Below are 22,042 nucleotides of genomic sequence, written 5' to 3' on the forward strand. Positions count from 1 at the left end.
ACCACAGAGTGTTTCCGACTTCAGTTTCCTGTTGCCTAGACAAAAGTGGAAGCATAGTTCAAAGGACTCTTTCCCTGACTCACACTCACATATCCACCCAAGCTTTCCGGCCACCATGAACCCTGACCTCAATCACTCTATTATCCACGCTTCCTCTAGATGGTCATTAGCTCTTTTCGGTATGTTTGCTTTGTTACTGATGTTCACTTTGTCGGAACAACTTTCACTCTCCTTCAAACTCCAGGCCAAAGTCAATCTCCTTTTTAAGATTCACAGTGAAATATATCTCCTTTGTGAAGTCTTTTTTTGACTGTTAAAAAGATGGTCTCTGTGGCTGTCATGACTATATTTTAATGAAGAAAACGGTAGGTTCTAAATGTGAGGTTTGGTCTTTTTTAAAAATGACAACCATCACATAATCATGTTTTAGTAGATGTAAAACTAAAATCTGCAACGTTTCTGGACTGTGATTCCCACTTTTCGGCCCTTGAAGGCTGCCTGATAAATGTTGGCTGAATGAATGGATGAGTGAGATCACTTAATTTCCGTGGGTATTTTAACCTATAAGGTCATGGACATGGTAAGAAATCTCTCATGGGACATGACTGCATGCGGGCAGAAGAGAGGCTTGGCACAGCCCTTCACATGGTTTTATAAAATTAAAGTGTATCAAGATAGAAAAAAAGTGGTATTTTAAAATATAAATGAGTAGAGGACATAATGACAACAGTTTTATAGAAAAAATGAAAAGTGTATAATAAAGTGGGAATGGGAGAAGTACAAAATGCATTCAGTTTAAAACAGTGTGTTTGCAATACTTCCTTTTTAAATAAGTAAGAACACTGCTGACTGTTAGGATTTACAAGAACTTTCCTATAGGATATATTAAAAAGAGTTAACTTTGTTGGGTCCCAGGTTCCTCATGTGAACTTGAGATTTAATACCCAATAATGTCTAAAAATACCTTAAATCCTAAGGTTTCGGTGACAATTAAAAAATGAGTGTATTTCATAAATTAAGATTTAGAATTTAGGATTTCAGAAATGAAGGGACACTGAAGATGGTTAAGGTTTCCCCAAAGCAACTCCATGGAGGACGGCCCTCCCCCTGTGACGTGCACGGGGCGCTGGCGGAGACCGGGTGATGGTGCAGGGAGGGTGAGCCCAACACCGAAGCACCCTGTCCCCTGGCCGGACGCGCCGTTCAGGTCAGTGGAACTAGCCCACCTTCTCCACGCTTCGAGGACTGCCAAACCGGTTGCTTTAATTCTAATGATTTCCTCTTTCTGATCCACTGGGCAGAAAGGAGATACGTATTTATTCAAATCAGCAATTGAACAGAAAGACGAAGTGGAGAACTGGAAAACATATCCACCCACTCTTCTATTTCTCTTTTTTTGGGGTGGAGGGTTGGGTGGGCTAGGGAGCTGGTCTCTTGAGGGGTCCAGTGATGGGAGGATTGGAGTATACAGTTTCTGGCATTCTGACTGATCTGATTAAACTGACCCGGCACCTCAGGACGCTGTCTGACCCCCCCAGCTCACTCTGTACAGATCCAGCAGGTGGACTGTCGAATAAATAAAAATAATAGGCTGTGGTTCTTGTTGGGTTTCTCCAGAATGTTTGGACACCTGGGACAATACTGAAACCCCTCACATCCTCAAACTACAAAGGTGCCCGTTAAGCTTTACGCAGTGTTGAATTTTCATGCAGTGAGTCAAGAAGTTGTTTTAAAAAGATGTGCAAAGGTGCAGAGAGTTTCTAATAAAAAGCATTGCAAGAGCCTCAGAGTAATTCCCCCTTCAGAAAAAACGGAATTAAAACTTGAGTCTCAAGTCTAAGTCGGCAGCTGACTGTTCCCGGATAACCATGAGCCCATCAATCATTCGTTCCAGGAAGCTTCAGAAGAGCAGATGACTGACACATCCGGCTAGGGCACGCTGTGCTATGCTCGTTAATACTCCATGAGCACTACCTGTTATTTGCTTTTTAGTCTCCAGATCTCTGGTTTGCTTCAGCACCTGCAGCAGCCGAGGCACCCCGCTGAGTTCAGCGACTTCCAGCTTGTTGTCATTGTCCTCAAATACCAGGTTTCTCAAGGCCCCACACACGGCGCGCTGGACGTCTTCATTCTGGACTTTCAGGAGCTGCAGAAGCTTGGGGATGCCACGAAGCTGGTTGACCTGGAGAAGAAGCGGATGCGTATTTCAGATATTTATTAATTGTGATGTGGCATTAAAGGCATTCATTGTAATATGAATGAACAGGTGAAGCTCACTGATGTTGACTCTAATGTCCATCAATCAACAACTGTGTGAGAGACGGCCTGAGACTCCCTGTGGATGGTATTTGCCAGATACAAGTCAGCATCTCCCCTTGCGGAGCTTATAATAAATTTGGGAAGACTGAGATCTATTAAAAAATTGAAGGGGTAAGTTAAGTGATAAAGGGCGGATACGTGATAGCTAAGTGGATAGAAAGAGTTAGGTCGCAAAAGCCTTGAGCATCATGAAGATGAAGGGAACTGGAAATCAGAGGAGTAAAGAGAGCTTAATGCAGGAACACCACATTACATGAACATTTTTTTTCCAGGACAGAACTTTACAGCTGATACAAACAGAACAAATCTCACCTTCATCAATGGTAGAAATAAAAATTCATTTACCACAGCCACCGCAGTAGCAATGCAAATTAACCTTAAATGCAGGTTATTTTTATGATCAACTACTTTGAGCCTTTAAAAAGATTTATATAAATCACGGAGGCATTTTAAGTAAATAACTTAACTTTGCACTTTTTAATGTGCTATTTAGAGAATATTTCCTCCATCCAAATATGCAAGAAAGAGCATGCCACCTATTAGAGAAAGGGTCAGAATGAGGAATAGAAAAAGAAAAACAGACGGCTTAGATTCTGAGACCTCTGTATGTTTAAGAAGAGGTTAATCAGTGGCAATCTGAAAAAGATGATTCTGTATCTTAGGTTGCAAATATTATCTAAAGAAATCAAGAGGTGGTCACAGGGGTGCTGAAGAGAAACGTGAAGTCGCAGAAGGGTTTTCTTTCTCATAGGCTTCCATTAGTGTCTAATTAAAAGTGTTAAGTTGGGAAAAACTTTTGGTAAACATCTCAGTCATTTTCACCATCTCAGTGCAGACATTTTTAGGAACTAAGCTGCTGTGAAGGGGTGAAGTTTCCCTTTCAGATGACATTTATCATGAATGAATGATGCCCCAAGTGCACAACAGTTCACACTCGGGGGGAGCTGCACACCTGGTCCAGTGGCACATTTCCGATGCATCGTCAATCTCTCACCTCCCTTTCATAAGCAGGTAAACACATTCCTTTGTTAGGACTAGGAGAAGACTAGCGAGGCAGGAATAAAAACATCAAGGCTGTCAAATCATCTAAGTACTAAAAATAATGACTGTAATGATGATAACCATGATAATAGTAACAGAAATGACAGCCCCTCCTTCCATTCTGTCAGTAGGAGATGATGGCGTGGTGTTGAGAGCTTCATACACATCATCTAATTAATGGCTTGCCAAACCTCAAGAGGAAAGTCCCCCTTTGGTCCCTTTAAGGTTTCACTGGTCATAATGAGGTAGGTCCACTGATTGGATCCCCTCAGGGGAGACATTTGCCGAACTGGTGACAACTGGGAGACTGGCCACAGTTTTGTGGGGCTATGTCTAGAGTTGGGCCATGTTCTAATATATCTGAACGCTCATGTTAATAATGATAGATTTCTTAGCTGTCCAGTAAATCTGGTCCAACAGATCATCTATTTGATCACTTCATCTATTCCATTATAGTACCTTAAAAGCAGAAAGGCAAATTAATTTTAAAACAGCCTGTAACTCACAAGTTTCCCTCATTCTGTCAGTTTTTATTGCATAGTAGGTTTTAAGTTGGTTAAATTCATACCCTGTTAACAGCTGGACTAAATTTTGCCAATATCATCTAAACGTCAGATGCATAAAGAAAATTGTCCTCAAGGTACTTTGACAGCTTCAGAAATATTTTATTACTTAGTTTATAATTTATAAATTGCCTTCTTCAAAATAGGATGTGACGTGGCCTCCTGGCCATACTGTACACCAGCTGTGAAGGCGGCCCTGGTGAGAAGGGGCCCTCACTGGGGAGTGTGGGTGGCAGCCTTGTGCCCTGTTCCCCTTGCCCTGTCACCTGCATCATACCCCTGGGCTCTGAACCCATGCTCCTGCCAGGGAAGAAGGAACTGCAGACACACCACATTCACAGAAATGCTGAGATCTGGTTACAGCTCTACTTACTATAGAATTTTACTCCCCAGTGTCTGGCACCATCACACATTTGACAATAGATTTTAATTACTTTCATCTATTTTACCACACAAATGGATATAGATCATATCAAACGCAAGAAGCTGATGGCATTCTCCTCACTGCGTCATCACTGGAAGGACGGTCGGTGTTACACACATTAGGACCAGTATCAACCGCGCCGTTCTTACCCCTTTAAATTCACGGCAGCTGCTGGGACGAGCGAGCTTGTACGCGTTTCCCAGTTACACCAAATCCTCAGGGGAGTTTGTTCCCCTTTGGAGGGAAGAAAAAAGACCCAAACTAACATGTATGTCTCGAACTGCAAGAGCTTTCATTTGAGATGGCTTCTAAGTACACGAAAGGACAGAATCACATGGAAGAATTTCAGCTTTCTCTTTGACTCCATTCTGATTCTCTTCCCCGCCAACTATAAAATATTACATGATGAGCATTTCCGGGGGCAAACGAGTAGAGGGAACAGACCGATTCCGGAGGGATGAGGGCCCGCCTCCCTCCCTGCCTGGGGTGCTCTGGCCGTTCTGCCTCTTCTGGCAAAGCCCTCCTCGTCCTGCGCGAGCAGCCTCGTGTCACCTCCCTTGCGAAATGTCACTCTATTTCTCGCCTTTTCCTCCATTAGAATGAATTATTCCCTGTAAATTGGTATAAGCTTTCAGGAAGGCACTTGGCAAAATGTGTCAAAAACTTTAAAAAGAGTAACCTTCTTTAGGAAAGAATTTGAAATGGGAGGTAAGAAAAAAAAGGAGATTCAAAGTCTCTGTTCACTGATTTTGGTGACACACCAGTCACGTAGGCAATAACACGCTCTGGGTTAACTATTTCAGAGCAGGTGTTGCGCCACTACCTCATCTCATTCTTGCGTAACTCTTTGCAGCAGGACTGTTACATCCACTTTACAGGTAGGAAGGCTGAGGCTTGGCGAGGTACAGTATCTTGCCCAGGATTATCCAGGTAATGAGGGTGCTGGGTCCAAACCCAGCCCGAGTGACTCCTGAGTTGACGCTCCAGCCACCAAGTGGCCTGCCTCCCAGCCCAGCAAGAAGATCAAATTTAGAAGAAAGTCTGGATCATAGAGAAGCAAAATAAAAGAAGGTAATGTGTTCATGTTTGGAAAAGCTGTCGGTGGGATGTCTGGGAAACAGATGAAGACGTGGGTCGGAGCCCAGAGGAGAGAGGACGGGCTGGAGGGGCCGAGGACCAGTGCTCGGCTCACATGGGGCTGGACGCCGCGGGGGCGGGGGAGGCAGGTCAGGGGATGGTGGCGGACAGCACAGGCCCCCACAGAGCACGAGGGGGACAGGAATGACCAGGCAAGGCAAGGGTGGGGATCGATGTGCCACCGAAGGGGCCTGAAGGAACCAGAGGGGTGGGACACGAACCAGGTGACTCGGGGTCAAAGGGAAGTTTCCAAAAAAGGAGAGGGACCAACGGGGTGAAATGCTGAGTCTTAGTCAAGTAAAATAATGAAAAGTTGTTACTTTTTAAAAGTTTTTGAGTTTAAAAGGTTTTAAAAGTTTATAAGTTAAATTTTTGATTTTCTTGAAGTATAGTTGACACGCAGTATTATATGAGTTTCAAGTGTACAACATAGTGATTCAGCATTTATATATATATATATTATAAAGTGATCACTATGGTTAAGTTAGCTACCATCTGTCCCCAAAGTTTTTATACATTATTAACTGTACTCTCTATGCTATATATTGTATCTTGATTCTTATTTATTTTTAATTGAAAGTTTGTATCTTTTAATCCCCTTCCCCTATTTCCCCTACCCCCCTGAAATTTGGTATTTGTGTCCAAATTATAATTGTCTTTTATACATAAATTAAAAAACTATAGCACCATGTTTAAATGAGCAGGATTTTATTTATGTATTTGGGTTATAACATCAAATTCTTAGATTTTCTACCAAGCATATATGTTTTTAGGTTTCAATGTAGTTTTTATGTTTCTGTTCTAGCTTTATCACTGAATAAGAGTCAAGAAGGCAAGCACAGCTTAAATCCTACATAAAAGCAAAATGTCATTTTTACTCAAATAATAATTTAAGAGATAGTAGAAATCTAGCCCAATGGAGTAACAGAAGAAAAATTCAAGTTATTCTATATTATAAAATAAAAGCATAAATAATAATATCCAATTTTTTAAAAACTGGGAATAAAGATTTAAACATTTATCTGATTTAGCCAAAAGAACTATTTTTTAGCTCAGTTCTCTTCATCTATAAGTATAAAGACGGTTCATTACTAGCTATATTATTTTTTAAAGTCCTTACTTATTCTTCCCATGGAACAAACATATAGGCAAAGGGTCAGTGAGAAATACCCCCAAATAATGTAACATTTAAAGCTAAAAAGGTTTTTTTAAAGCACTACCTAAAATATAGATGCTCTGAATAAAACTGATTAATTTGACTTCATGAGAATTTGTAAATCCTGCATGATAAAACATAAGATAGATGAGACTGCATTAATATTATGCATAATAGGTAAAGAACTACAAATCACTAAGCAGATACAGATCTTGGTAGAAAAAAATCAACAGATTAAAAAAAGTGACAATCAACTGAAGAAATATAAGGTAAAAAAAAAAAAAATACCAGAATGTGCTCAACTTTATGATTAAAGAAATACAGGCAAAAAAATCAATAAAAGCTCTTTGTCTGACTCTACTTAGCGGATCTGCAGGATAAATGGAGATTTTCCCAGATTTTCCCTCTGTGAAATCTACTTATTCCCTGAGTAACATCAAAGCTGGTAGTTACTCTATGCTGGGCTTTTGCACTCTTCACTTCTATTAGTTGAGTTACATGTTTACTAAGAATAATATAAGTCTGTGTTGATGTTAATGTTATTGTAATTGTGTATTTACCTATTCTGAAAATGAATTAAATATATGTATTAAGAGAATTCTGTCTTTATGCAAATTAATCTGAATGTTTGGGAGTAGATAAAGGTAAAGAGCTTAAAAAAGCTCTAATTATTTGTAAACAAAATTAATGTAAAAGACCAGGGAAAATGTAAAAATCTAGGATTTGAACTCAGGTGAATCAGTGCCATTAAGTTCTTATTTCACTTAAAAAAAACTAAAAATGGTAGATGATACATAATGGTCATTGTTTATGCATGAAAGACAATGACAAACTCCATGTGTGTGTTTGGTGGTGGTATATGTATTATTTAAAAAAATATATTCTCTGTAATTCTGATTAACTGTCCAACTATTAGTCTTAATTTCAAAAAATAGGAAAATTTCTAATATAGAGGTACCCCTTTTAAAAAAATCAGATTAACAAAATTAACATACATAGTATCTTATGGTACTAAGTGGGCACATGGGCACAACCCCACCAGCGAGTGTAAATTTGTAAACTGGAAGATTTATTAGGGGGTTACTTACCAAATTAAAATGAATCAATAGTAATAAGGACTGGATTCACCTACCACCTGAAGCAATTTAAAAACCAGACAAAACATACAATGGTTTCAATATAATTGGACATGAAGCAATGATGGATAGTATAGTGATCCCTAAGAGATGGAAACCAACACCAGTGATAAAGAGAACATCTTAGAAGCAGCTTGGGTGGGCAGGAGAAGACACAGTGTGCACAGAGGACAGTAAGGATAATAAGGGATTTCTTATCTGAAACAATGCAAGTGAGAAGGCAATGGAGCAACAGCTTTGAAGTACTGGAATCAAAACACTAAGCATAGGATTCTCTGGCTAGTGAAAATAGCTTTCAAAAGCAAAGATGAAATTCTTTATCAGATACATAAAAGATGAAATAGTTAATCACCAGGACAGTTGCATTAGAATAAAGGTTCAAGGAAATCCTTTAAGCAAAGGGAAATAACAGATGACATTTACACAAAGACATGAAGAACACTGGAATGACCTAGATGAGATGGACAGCCTCTGAAAGACACAAACTACCAAACTCACTGGGAAGAAACAGAAACCCAAATAGCCCCATCAATTAAAGAGATTGAATGTATAGTTAAGAACTTAAGAAACTGGTCCGAATGGCTTTACTGGTAGATTGATTCTACAACACATTTAAGGAAGAAATGATACCAATTCCAATCAAACTCTTTCAGAAAATTGAAGAGAGAATATTTCCCAATTTATTCTGTGAAGCTAGTATTATTACCCTCAATCCAAACCTGGTCAAAGACATTACAAGAAAATTACAGATTAACATCCTTTACAAATATAATCTCATAAAAGAATTTAATTTCTTAACAAAAAAATTAGCAAATCTAATTAAAAATATAACAAATGACAGTACATGATCAAATGTAGTTTATCCAAGAAATTGTAGAATAATATTTAAAAGTCAAAGTAATTTATTTTACCTTATTAGCAAAATTAAAAACCATAGAAATACTTCAATAGATGCATAAAGAGCATTTGATAAAATCCAAAAGTAATGCCTGAGTTAAAACGAAAACACTCTATTAGATTAGGGATAGAAAGGAAATTCTTCAACTCAATATGAAAAACCTACAGACAGCTAACATCATGCTCAGCAGTTAAAAGCTAAAAACTCTTCTGCTGAGATTAGGCAAAAGACAAGGATGCCCATTCTCACCACTTTTATTCAACACAGTATTGGAAGTCCTAGCCAGAGCAATTAGGCAAGGAAAAAGATATCCAAATTGGAAAGGGAGAGGTAAAACTGCTACTATTAGCAGATGACATAATATTATATATAGAAAACACTAAAGACTCCCCCCAAAAAACTATTAGAACTAATCAATGAATTCAGTAAAGTTGCAGAATATAAAAGTCTGTGTGCCAAATACTAATAATAAACTGTCAGAAAGAGAAATCAGTAGAACAATCCCATTTACAATTGCATCAAAAAGAATAAAATACCTAGGAATAAATCTAACCAAAGGGGAGAAAGACCTGTACTCTGAAAAGTGTAGACACTGATGAAAGAAACTGAAAATGACACAAATAAGATATTCCACATTCATGGACTGGAATAATTAATGTTGTTAAAATGTCCACTACTCAAAGCAATCTACAGATTCAATTCAATCGTTATTAAAATTCCAATGGCATTTTTCACAGAAATAGGGCAAACAATTCTAAGATCTGATTGTAACCACAAAAGACAATGAATAGCCTAAGCTATCCTGAGAATGAAGAATAAAGCTGGAGGCATCACAACTCCTGGTTACAAACTATACTGCAAGGCTACAGTAATCAAAACAGTATGGTATTGGCATAAAACCAGACATACAGATCAATAGAACAAAATAGAGAGCCCAGAAATTAACCCCCACACACATATGGTCAATTAACTGATGACAAAGGAGCCATGAATATACACTGGGAAAAGGAATATCTCTTCAATAAATGGTGTGGGGAAAACTGGACAACCACATGCAAAAGAATGAAACTGGACCACTATCTTACACCATCCCCAACATCAACTCAAAATGGCTTAAAGATTTGAACACAGGCCTGAAACTATAAACTCCTAAAAAAAAAAAACATAGGCAGTAAGTTCCTTGACATTAGTCTTGGTGAAGATTTTTTGGATTTGACAACAAAAGCAAAAATAAACAAGTGGGACTATGCCAAACTAAAAGCTTCTGACAGCAAAGTAGACTGTCAACAAAATGAAAAGGCAACCTACCACATGGGAAAAAATGCTTGCAAATCATATACCTGTAAGGGATTAATATCCAAAATATATAAAGACCTCCTACAAGTCAATAGCAAAAAACCAAATCTGATTTTTTAAAATGGGCAGAGGATCTGAGTAGACATTTTTCCAAGGAAGACATACAGATGGCCAACAGGTACGTGAAAAGGTGCTCAATATCGCTAATCATCGGGAAAATGCAAATCAAAATCACAATGAGATATCACCTCACAACTGTTAGAATGGCTATTATTAAAGACACAGCAGATAACAAATGTTGGCAAGAATGTGGAGAAAAGGGAACCTTGTGCACTGTTGTGGGAATGTGAAGTGGTACAGTCACTAGGGAAAACAGTGTGGAGGTTCTTCAAAAAATTAAAAATAGAACTACCATGTGATCCAGCAATTCACTTCTAGGTATTTATCTGAAGGAAATAAAGATATTAATTTAAAAAGATATACAAACCCCCATGTTCACTGCAGCACTATTTACAATAGCCAAGACATGTAAACAGTCTAAATGTCCATTAATGGATGAATGGATAAGGAGAATGTGGGGTACACACACACATGAGATATTACTCAGCCATGGGGGTACCTTGAGGACATTATGCTAAGTTAAGTAAGTCAGAGAAAGACAAATACCATATGATCTCACTTATACATGGAATTTAAAATACAAAGAAACAAAACCCAAAATCACAGATACAAAACAGATTGGTGGTTGCGAGAGGTAAAAGCTTGGCAGTTGGCTGAAAACTGAAGGCGGTCAAAGGTACAACTTCCAGTTACAAAATAAATAATAAAGATGCAATAATTACTGCATGATGGCTATCGTTAACAATACTGTACTATATATGTGAAGTTGCTGCAAGAGATCTTAAAAGTTTTCATCAGAAGAAAAAGCATAACTGTGGTGCTGAATGGTAACTAGACTTACTGTGGTGGTCATTTCACAATATGTACATGCATTATCATTATATTATGTACTTGAAAATAATATAATACCATGTGTTAATTACATCTCAATTAAAAAAACAGGAAAACAACAGTGTTAAATATACTAAAATATAAACCTTTTTCCTTTCTTCCAAAAAGAAAAAACACAACACAAAAACCTCCAGATTAAATTCCTAAAAAAAAAATTAAACCTACAGATAGCATCATACTTAACAGTGAAAGAAAGACTGAACGCCTCCCACTAAGATCAGGACAGAGCAGCACTCTCCCTCTCACTCCTTTTTAACATTGTGCCGAGGTTCTAGCCAGTACACAAAGGGAAAGAATATAGCCAACTAGACACAGGAAGAAAGAAAAGTGTCTTTATTCACAGATGGCCTGATCTTCTACGCAGAACATCTGATGAATCTACAAATACACTACTAGTGCCAATAAATGCATTTAGTAATATCACATGATACAAGATCGATACATAAAATCAACTTTAGTTTTATATACTGGTGATGAGCAATCGATAACCGAAATGGAAAAAACAAGCACCATTTGTAAAAGCATCTAGAAATATGCTATTCTTAGGGATAAATCTGACACAAGGTAGGAAAGATGTTTAGAGTAAAAACTTCAGAACACTGTGAGAAAAACTACAGAAGGCCTAAGTGGTGAAGTATACCATATTTCAGGGGTTAGAAAAATGTTTGGATGTACGTTATCTACCTACGGATCTGTAGATTATATGTAATCTCAACATTCCAGTAGGTTTTTAAATACTGAAATTAACAAGCTGTCTCTAAAATTCGAACGGAACTGCAAAACCCTAGAATAGCCAAAATAACTTGAGAAATAACAAAGTCAGAGAACATTACCTAATTTCAAGACTTCATATAAACTCTTATAATCAACAGTGTGGTATTTGCATAGACAAACAGATCAATGGAATGGAATACACAGCCCAGAAACACCCTCACACATATGTGAATCCCTTCTGAGCAAAAGTGGAAAGCAATTTAGTACAAGAAGGATAGTCTTTTCAACAAATGCGCAGCTATATATTTTTAATGGTGCCTGAACAATTGCATGTGTATATTTTTTTTAAAAGGGAACTTTGATCTACGTCCACAATATACACAAAAATTAACCCCAAATGGACCACAGGCCAACTATAAAACGTAATACCTAAAAAATTTTGGAAAGAAAATGTAGATCACCACATTGTGACCTTGGCGCATGGAAAAATTTTTCGGATACACCATGAAAAGGACAATCTATAAAGTGAAAATTGATAAATTAGACTCCATCAAAATTAAAAATTATCAAGAGAATGGAAAGACAAAACACAACTGGGAAAAAAATATTTCCAAATCATATAAAAAGACTTATGTCCAGAATATATAAAGAACTATCAAAATTCAGCAATAAGGAAACAAAAAACCCCAATAAAAAATGGGCAAAAGACCTGAACAAGTATTTTACCAAAGAAGATATACAGATGGTAAATAAGCACATGAAAAGATGTTCAACATTATTAGTCATTAGGGAAACGTATATGAAAACTACAGTGCAATCCCACTATGAACGTGCACGCTCCAGTCAGGACTGAGCAGAGCAAGTGTCAGGGTGTGGAAGGGCTGGAACTGTCGCACGTTTCTGGTAGGAATGTAAGGTGGCACAGATGCTTCATAAACCAGTTTAGCAGTTTCTTAAAAAGTCAAGCGTACATTTACCATATTATCCAGGCAGTCGGCTTCTACATACATATACCAAAGAGAAATGAAACATGTTTGCACATGTATGTTCACAGCAGCTTTATGTGTAATAGCCAAAACTCAAATATTCATTAACAGGTAAATGAATAAACAAGGTATATCCATACAATGAAAATCTACTCAGACACACACACACACACACACACACCCCACATTTGATATACACAACGTGAATGAACCTCAAAAAGTTTAAGCTCTATAAAAGAATCCAGACCAAAAAAAGCATATATACTATATGATTTCATTTATATAAAATTCTGGAAAATTCAATATATAGTACAGAAAGCAAGTCTTGGTTGCCTGTAGACTGGCAGTGGGTTGGGGAGGGGTGCAATGCCTGGATTAGAAAGGGGCGCAAGGAAAATCGGGAGGTAACAGATATGCTCATTATCTTGCTGGTGATGATGGTGTCACAGCATCAAAATTGTTACCTTAATAAAAGTGTTTAAAAAGTGAGCCGAAATCTATGCAGTGGTTTTAAGGAATGAAGTAGAGCTAACACGGACTGCAGACTGCCAAGACAGAGTGTTAAGTGAAAACAAAGTACAGAGTACTGTGTGTAATCCGCTACTGTTTGCAATTTTGTTCTGAACAAAAAAGGATACTGAACCAACCCATCCAGTAATTGTTTCTACATGCATGGAATACCTCTAGGAAGACACCAAAAAATTAATGGGTGAAAGAGAGAGGGAGGGAGAGAGAGAGAGAAGGGGGGGTGGGGGGAGGAAGAATAGGAAGGGGGAGAGAGGGAGAGAGGGGGATGGGGGCAGGCTGCGGTTCGGAATGGCACAAAAACTGGCGTTTCACTGCATACCTTCTGAACTATGATTTTTCCCCCAACAAATGCACCGCTTTTTAAAACAAACATAAAATGACCCATAGAATCCATTTGGCGGGAGTGGGGGTGGCGTGGGGGGAGTCTGTCCTACAGGAACACTCCTGGAAAGGCCAAAAGGTGTGTGTACAAAGCTGTCTATTGAACCAGTGTCATAATATGTTAATGAAATAGTTGAATAAAAACAAAAATTGGAAAGCATGACTTACATTTAATATATTTTTTTACATATAGTAAACAATAGCGTCAAATGCTTGCTCTTCTCAGAAAAACCTGGAAGTACACAGACTGTTGGACAGTTGCCTCTGGGGATGGTTCTCAGCGGTTGGTGGGGGAGACAGAAAAAGAAGGGGGAGGTTTGTGCAGTGACTTACTTTCTAAGTTTCTGAACTGTAGGAATTGTTTTGGTAATGAATGTAATTTCCTTTAAGATTAAAATATCACAATGAATATTTTTATTTTTATTTGTACTTCATTTAATTTATTTTTTAAAAATTGAGCTATAACCGACATATAACTCAATGAAGATTTTTAATAATTTAAATAAACCACTGGTTTTGGTTTGCAGGGCCCCCAAAGCGGATGGGAGAGCGTGCTCATTTTGCACGGGACTTCAGGGGACACTCACCCTTTTCCTTGCTTCAGATTTCTGGAAGCACTCATGTTGTATGAAAGTTGCTGCAGCCGAAATCCTGGGCGGCGGCGTGTGGTCTCCATCAAGCATGCTCACTGCCCGCTCCAGAGTCATCTCCACGTCTGCATTCCTAGACAAACAGTCACGGGTTCAGCAAAAATCCAAACCTGCCCCCTCCTGCCTATGAACATGATCCTTCAGAGAGGACTTGGCTCATGTCGGGAAGCACCTAGAACCTCTGAAACTCGGCTCCTCCTTAGCCAAAAGAAAAATCAACACCTGAGATCAGAAGGTATGGGAAGCTAGTGGCCTAAGTACCTCCGCTGCCATGAGACCAGCCGCGGAAGATGGCACTGGATTGAGTAGACATACAACAAAGAAACAGAACTCTGTGTAAGATAAATATGTGAAGGATGATAATTACATATTCAAAAGTGACTTAAAAGGCACGATATGACTTTACATGGAACTTAAAAGAAATACGGTCCCAGAAATGAAAAGTAACCGTGGTAATGTCACCCCTGTGCAACACCTTCCCTTAAAAATCATTAGGCTTCTCTCCAAGCTGTTCAGAATCTGTCATCTCACCTGAAAATGAGTTTTTTAAAAAGCATTCCCAAATTGTTCTTATTTAATGAATATAATAGTATGGAAACAGTAAAAGCCAGGAAAACTGAGTTTGTTTTGTTAAAATAAGTCATGCTGATCAGACAGACTCCATCAGGAAAGGGAATGCTTAAATGCAATTATAAGTAGGCTTTTTCTTAAAAGAAAACAATTTCATACATATTCTGTTACCATTTGCTTTGCCATTGTAATGACAGTGAGCTTATGTCTATCTAGTAGCATACTTCTGCTCTTACTAATTGCTGGTATTTATAGTGATGATGAAATCTCATGCAGTTTGACACAGAATAATTTATAGAGTCCAAATAAAATTGCTCCTTGTAAAACAACACCTCCCAAATGCCTCAGAGAACTATGCTTTTTTTTCTCCCCTTTTACTTCTGCTTGGAGAGTGACTCCCTGGTGAGGTCACCTCTTATCAACACGGTGAGGTCAGGGACGTTAGCACCTGCACGCTCCCTTAAGCACTGCCTGGGAGAAATCAGCCTGATCAGGAAGCAACAGCCTAGAGTTGCGGAGGGAAGACACATCTTAAAGGTAACCTAGGACTCCATGGCTTCAGAGCTACACCTGATTCATTTCAAGTAATGGAGACTTCAAAGATACCCTGGGAGGGTGTTTTCCACTGTCGGCTGGCAAGCGCAGTGAGGACAGATGTGCCTCATTTTATCACTGGTGCTGTTGTGCTTCACAGATGTGGCTTTTTTTTTTTTTTTAGCATATTGAAGGTTTGTGACAGCCCTGTGCCCACCAAGTCTATCTGCACCATTTTCCCAATAACATTTGCTCACTTTGTGTCTCTGTGTCACATTTCGGTATTTCTTGCCATATTGAAAACTTTTTATTATTATTATATTTGTTATGGGGATCTGTGATCAGTGATCTTTGATGTTATTATTGTAACTGTTTTGGGGCACCCTGAACTGTGTCCACATAAGACGGCCAACTTCATCGATAAACCTGCGTGTTGTGACTGCTCTGCTGGCTGGCTGGTCCCCCTTCTTCCCCCCTCTTGTCTCCCATTCCTTAGGACACTATTTCAGTTTGGCCCATTAATAGCCCTACAATGTTCAAGGCCTCTCAATGTTCAAGTGAAAGAAGAGCTGCATGAGAATTCACAAGGTAGAAATGATTAAGCTCAGTGAGGAAGGCACGTCAAAAGCAGAGACAGGCCGAAAGCTGGGCTGCTTGTGCCAAAACAATTAGTCGAGTTGTGAAGGTAAACATGAATGTAAGAAAGTGAAACAAACCTATTGCTGGTATGGAGAAAGTTTTAGTGGCCTGGAGAGAAATTGAACCAGTTCTAACATTCCCTTAAGGCAAAGCCTAATCCAGAGCAAGGCCCCAACTCTCTTCAGTTGAATGAAGGCTGAGTGAGGGGAGGAGGCTGCAGAAGGAACGTTGGAAGCTGGCAGAGGTTGGCTCACGAGGTTTAGGGAAAGAATCCATCGCCATAACATGAAAGTGCAGGGGAAGCAGCAAGTGCGGACGGAGAAGCTGCAGCAAGTCGTCTGGAAGATCAGCTAAGATCATTAATGAAGTTGCATACACTAAGCAACAGATTTTCAATAAAGATGAAACAGTCTTCTACTGGAAGAAGATGCCATCTAGGACTTTCATAGCTAGAGAGGAGAAGTCAATGCCTGAGCTCAAAGCTTCAGAGGACAGGCTGACTCTCTTGTTAGGGGCTAATGACTTTAATTGAAGCCAAAAGTCCATTTACTATTCCAAAAACCCTAGGGCCTTCAAGAATTATGCTAAGTCTACTCTGCCTGTGCTCTACATAATGGAACAACAAAGCCTGGATAACAGCACATGGTTTACAGCATGACTTACCGAATATCTTAAGCCCACGGTTGAGAACTACTACTCAGAAAAAAAAGATTAATGTTCACGGGAGAAGGCACCTGGTCACCCAAGAACTTGATGGAGATTAATGTTTTCCTGCCTGCTACACCGCAACATTGGTGACAATGCTGTGAAGACTGGTGAGATGACAATGAAGGCTTTAGACTCGTACACAAACCTGACTGATAAAGAAGTGGCAGGGTTTGAGAGGGCTGATTCCAATTCTGAAATAAGTTTCTATTGCGGGTAAAATGTTATCAGACGGCATCATATGTTACAGAGAAATGGTTTGGGAAAGGAAGTCAATCAATACAGCAACTTCATCGTCTTTCTTTAAGAAACTGCCACAGCCACCCCACCTTGATCAGTCAGCTGCCATCAACAACCAGGCAAGACTCTTCAATAGCAAAAAGATTATGACTCACAGAAAGCTCAGATGATGGTTGGCATTTGTTTTAGCAATAAAGTATTCTTTAATTAAGGTGTGAACATTGGCTTTTTAGACATAATGCAGTTGCACACTTAACAGAGTACTGTGTAGTGTAAACTTAACTTTTCTGTGCACTGGGAAATCAAGAAATCCATTTGACTAGTTCTATTTCAGGGGTCTGGAAGGGAACCGTCAACATTCCAGAGCCTACCTATAAATCCTCTCTAATATCAGGCTAACCCGCTATAATAAGCACCTGTGCACAGATGTGTGTGTAGTGTTGTGAATGATGTGTTAGTGTGGGTGAGTTTAGAACAGTGAGGAGCTAAGAGAAATGAGTCTCTTGATTAAAAACTACATACACAGAAGTGTCAGCTCAGTAGTATGAGGATACTAGAAATGAAGGAGAACGGTTCTGGGCCACAGCCGAGAATTACATAATGATTTCATATTTTAAAATGTGCCTCAAGAGTCAACTTAATTGGTAAACAATGTAGGATATTACCATTAAAACCAGAATTTGACTCACTTTTATGTCATGTAAGTACATTTTTTAAAAGAGATGGGAATATTTTACCCTCATGGACTCCAGTGCCTTTCTAGAGAAATCAAAACTCTACCGGTTTCAATCTCAGTGGCAATTTTAAGTCTTTACCATCCATTGCTACAGTGTTTAACTGATGAAGATCACCCATAACATAAAAATATACTTCCGTTGAATGCAGCTTTTTTTTTTTTAAAGATTCAGCCTTTAATCCACTAAGTCATAAATGACTCAGGAAGTCTGAATTTCCCAAGTCTCTTAACACCGGCAAATAATTCCATTGCTCTAACCCTTTTTTTCCTGAGCATGATTCACAATGAATTCACTCCTTGCCAACCCAGGGCTACTTCACTTTCTCACTAAGAAAAATTAAAAAAACACTTCCCAAATTGAACAAAGGTCTATTACAGCTGTCAGGGTGTCCGTTTCTGTTTTGTTAATGGTCCGTGAAGTCCAAATCTATCTCGTGGTGTACAGCCTGGCCCCGGTCTGCCCGTCTCCTGCCACCCGCAGCCCTGTCTCTTCCCCGTCCTCTTATTGACCATCCCATCTTCCAGTCACACTGGACCTTTAATCTTTCTTAAACTCTGCATGCTTCCCTTCACAAGCCTCTCTGATTCTTCTAGAAAGCCGGTTCTTCTCCTTAATTCTTATCCACTCATCAAGACTCAATTCAGACCTCGTCTCTTCTGTGACATCTTTTCTGTGCCCTCGTCCACAGCTGGAGCGATTCCTTTGCGCCTCTGTTCTCCCACGGCACACCTCGCCTTCACCCCTTTCTCTCTCCTTTCCACCTTCCCTACCCAATCATAAAACACTTCTTCAGCTGGGAAGAGCAGTGGTTCCTGGGCCCCATTACCCCCTAAAATATCTTGTAGAAGTGAGTCTTTTCAATAACTTCATTTAATATGTGAAAATGATGTCAGTGTAAATGAAAAATAGAAGAGGAAGCAGTGTGAAATACCACTGGTCAGAACATGAGATATTACAGGAAAAAATTAAAAATAGTGCTTTTGAAATGTGTGCAATCGCTCAGCAACCAGTGTTCCTGCCAACTACCAGCGGGGCCCTGCCCCCGGCTGGCTCCTCTGGCGGCCCAGCCAGGGCCCAGATGAACGGCAAGCTCCTGCAAGTCGTCAGATGCTCAGGCGCTAGAGGAAACCCCTGCCTCACAGTTTAAGTGGGATGAAAGCACTGCTTCGGAAAGCTGACTTTGGAGTGTTTCCAGAGACAGTTTTGAGGGCAGTGCACGAATCTTAGCAGAAGCAATAAAGCCTGGAACTGGGCTAAAAATGGAAAGAGAGATATCCTTAGAAGGGACCTGAAGAATCAAAGAACCAAGTAAGTTGGTAATTAAGAGGATGTGGAGGGAGCCGAGCATGGCCTCTTTTCTGCTTTGTGCTGCTCGGTGTCACAAACTTGACTGGGAATCAGTCCCACTCGAGGCCCAGTCTCACTCCTCGTCTGTCTGCTAACGTCTGAGCGCGTCGCCCCTTTGTTCTCTGAATCCCGGCGGCCGCTGGGACGCAGCCCACAGCCCCGAGCTGGCTGCGAGTCTCACTTTCTCGTGCACGCTCTCCTAGACATCCACACAGCCCACCCGACTGTCGTTTGGGGCGCTCACTGCCGCTCGGTACACGGTAGGGACCCAACCACCAGTCCCCAGAGGGACAGAAACCTTATTTTCAGAAAGAATAAGGTGGAATGTTTTACTTGATTTCTGAGACCTTTATCGTCAGTCTGATTTAGAGCAGGTGTTGGCTGTTTCTCTTTCATTCCAACTGCTTAGTTTTCAGTTGCCTTAGTAACTCATCAGCCATTCTTCTTTTGGGAAGAAAGAGTCATTGATTAACACCTTATGTCATTATGTAGGTTTATGGTTTTATGTAGCTGCTCTATGGGAATATTCCACAAATAGGAAAGAACAGTTCTTTACACGGCAGACTTTCACTCAACATGAAAAAGTAGGTCCCCCAAAAGAGGGGCTGGCGAGTTTGGAATGTGAGACGGCGCAAGGCAAAGGCGAGCAGGGCACGTGGGCTCCGAGGCAGGACACTCAGGCCACAGCCTCGGGCAACTGAAATGAGCTGTGGGTTCATGAAAGGAAGGGAGGCAGGCAGATGCCACCTTGACGATTGATTGTCCTCCTTATACGAAATGCCCCTATTTTAGTAAGAGTTCATTTCTATGATTTCTGCTCTCTCGGTGGCAATTTGGAGAATCGTCAAGAATATGATTTGTTGGTCTTTATTTTAAATTTCTTGACCCCAAAGTGTTCTCGCTATTCTTTGAAATTATGATTAATTATTCTAGTAAAATTTACCCTGCCCCTTAAAACAATAAACTGAAAGATCATGGTTGGTATTTCTAGAATCTGAGCAAAAAAAGAGCCTACATGGCAAACACAGTTTACATTTCATTTCTTCCTCCTTTAATTCTTTCTTTCTCCAGACATTTATATGGTGCCTATAATGGGCCTGCCTCTCTTTCAGGGCACTGAGAATATAAAGATAAGACACTCAGACTAAAAGTCTAGAAGGACAGCAGGTAAGTAAATGAATAACCACAATACATTCATTATTCTGGTAGACACACCCCGCGGGGCAGCTTTCTGGGCACCTAAACTAGATTTTGAGGAGTACAGCCAGGGAAAAGGGGGTGTCTGAGCTAAATCCAGAATCATGATAGCCAGGCAACCCCAGAGCTACTGGGGGCAAAGAGATAGTGGGACAGATGGAGAGAGAGGCAGAGGAAGGAGGGAGGGAGGGAGGGGAAACCTTTGAATGAATATCTTCAGTTAAAGGAAACAGAAGGGGTTCCAAGTGGTCCGAGTGTGCAGGGGTGTGTCTGGGGACGGTGGTGATGGAGGGCGGAGGGGAGGAGGAGGAGATGAGTCTGGAGTGATAAGCAGAGGTGAAACTAAGGGCCTTTTGTGCCATGCTAAAAAGCACGAAAACTTGGCAGAATTATGGAAAGAGCATAAACTGTGGAGAGAAAGAGTTAGATTTGGGAAGATCATTTTAACAGTCCCAGAGAACAGTTCTCAGTGAGCTAGACCAGAGGCAGAGTGACTCATGCAATGGAGATGGAAAGAGGTGTAAGAATTCAAGACCCACTGAAGAGACTGTACGACTTGATAGGTGGCCATGGAGGGAGGTGGTAAGAATGACTTCCAGGTTTGTACACAGTAGGACTTCAGCATGAAGAGATGGTTAGGAGTAGATGGTAGGGAGGAGCTGATAAAATTAGTCTGGGATGTGCAGGAGGTTGTTATAAAGACATACAGATCCAGAGTTCGGAACAGAGCACAGTTCTGAGGATTAAACTGGAACTCGTGAGGATGCACGTGTAATTCACAGGGTGCGGCGGCTGGGAAGAGAAGGGTTACTGAAGGTGACATTTTCGGGCATGTGGAAAAGAAGGACTCAGGGAAGACTAAGGAGAAACGGCTGGAGTGGCTGGTGCCCTGAACACCGAGGGCGGAGAGAACTTCCCAGACGGGGGCATTGAATGCCGCCCACGGCAGGAGTAATATAAGGACCGAATATGGGTCAGCTTTGGGTGTAGCTGTAGGGCAGTCATCGGAGCATCTGTGAGGGGAGCGCCTCGGTGACACGGTGGGGACTGAACCACACTGCAGCAGCTTGCTGAGAGGTTGGGAGATGACAGGGTGGTTTAGGAAGCATGGGGACACGGAGGTCAAGAGAAGAATGCCAACTGTTGGGGGGTATGGCATGATGAGTTTTGTGACTGCTAACACCATCTTGTTAAAACTGTGCCTAACGCAAACCCAACAATGTAGTCGGCATTTAAGACATTTTGAATTATCCACATAAAAGTCTCAATCAGCTTTTTCCTCCATTAACAATTGCTTGCCTCATGCATTTTTTTCTTAATAAGTGTGTCCATATTGGCAAAGAACTGCTTTCTACAAGAAATGTTCTAAGTCTTTTGTAAAAATATTTCATTCCTGCTTCAAGATTAGATTAGCTCTAAATAACATCTTTTACCATCAGGCAATGAGGATGTAGCACAATTTCACTTAAAGGGATGATTGATTAAGAGGTCTTAACTTCCACTAAGTAACTTTAGAAATCAAACAAGAAAATCTCATGACACACTGTTACAGGAATAATTGATTTAATCGGCCATCAGTTTCTCAATCTTTCTCTTAGTGACTTCCTCCAATATTTGTGCTCCAGCATTAAACCTGAATAAGGGTTAAATTCCAAAGTCTAGATTGGTCAAGCCACAAAGCAAATAGGAGAGGCAAAGAAATGACTTTGCAAATGTAATTATTTCAGTTATTCAGTACTGCCAAATACTGGTAAAAATACCATCCAAATCACTACTGCTCAACTCTAAAAGTAGCGGGTATCAAAGCAAAGCAGAGACATCTAGAAATGAGCT

General features: G+C 40.1%; 1 protein-coding gene across 1 annotated transcript in view; it reads right to left on the bottom strand.

Annotated features, from left to right (window-relative positions):
• PKP2 (plakophilin 2) overlaps nucleotides 1-22,042 on the bottom strand; it is a 75,388-nt gene that overhangs the window by 36,119 nt on the left and 17,227 nt on the right. The window contains exons 4-5 of the mRNA XM_036889527.2: nucleotides 14,178-14,313; nucleotides 1,975-2,182 (exon numbers count right to left, since the gene is read on the bottom strand). Coding sequence (XP_036745422.1) covers nucleotides 1,975-2,182; nucleotides 14,178-14,313 — 344 coding nt within the window. The remainder of the gene's footprint in view (nucleotides 1-1,974; nucleotides 2,183-14,177; nucleotides 14,314-22,042) is intronic.

The sequence above is a fragment of the Manis pentadactyla genome, chromosome 14 (genome assembly GCF_030020395.1).
Source record: "Manis pentadactyla isolate mManPen7 chromosome 14, mManPen7.hap1, whole genome shotgun sequence".
In the NCBI taxonomy this organism is placed as follows: Eukaryota; Metazoa; Chordata; class Mammalia; order Pholidota; family Manidae; genus Manis; species Manis pentadactyla.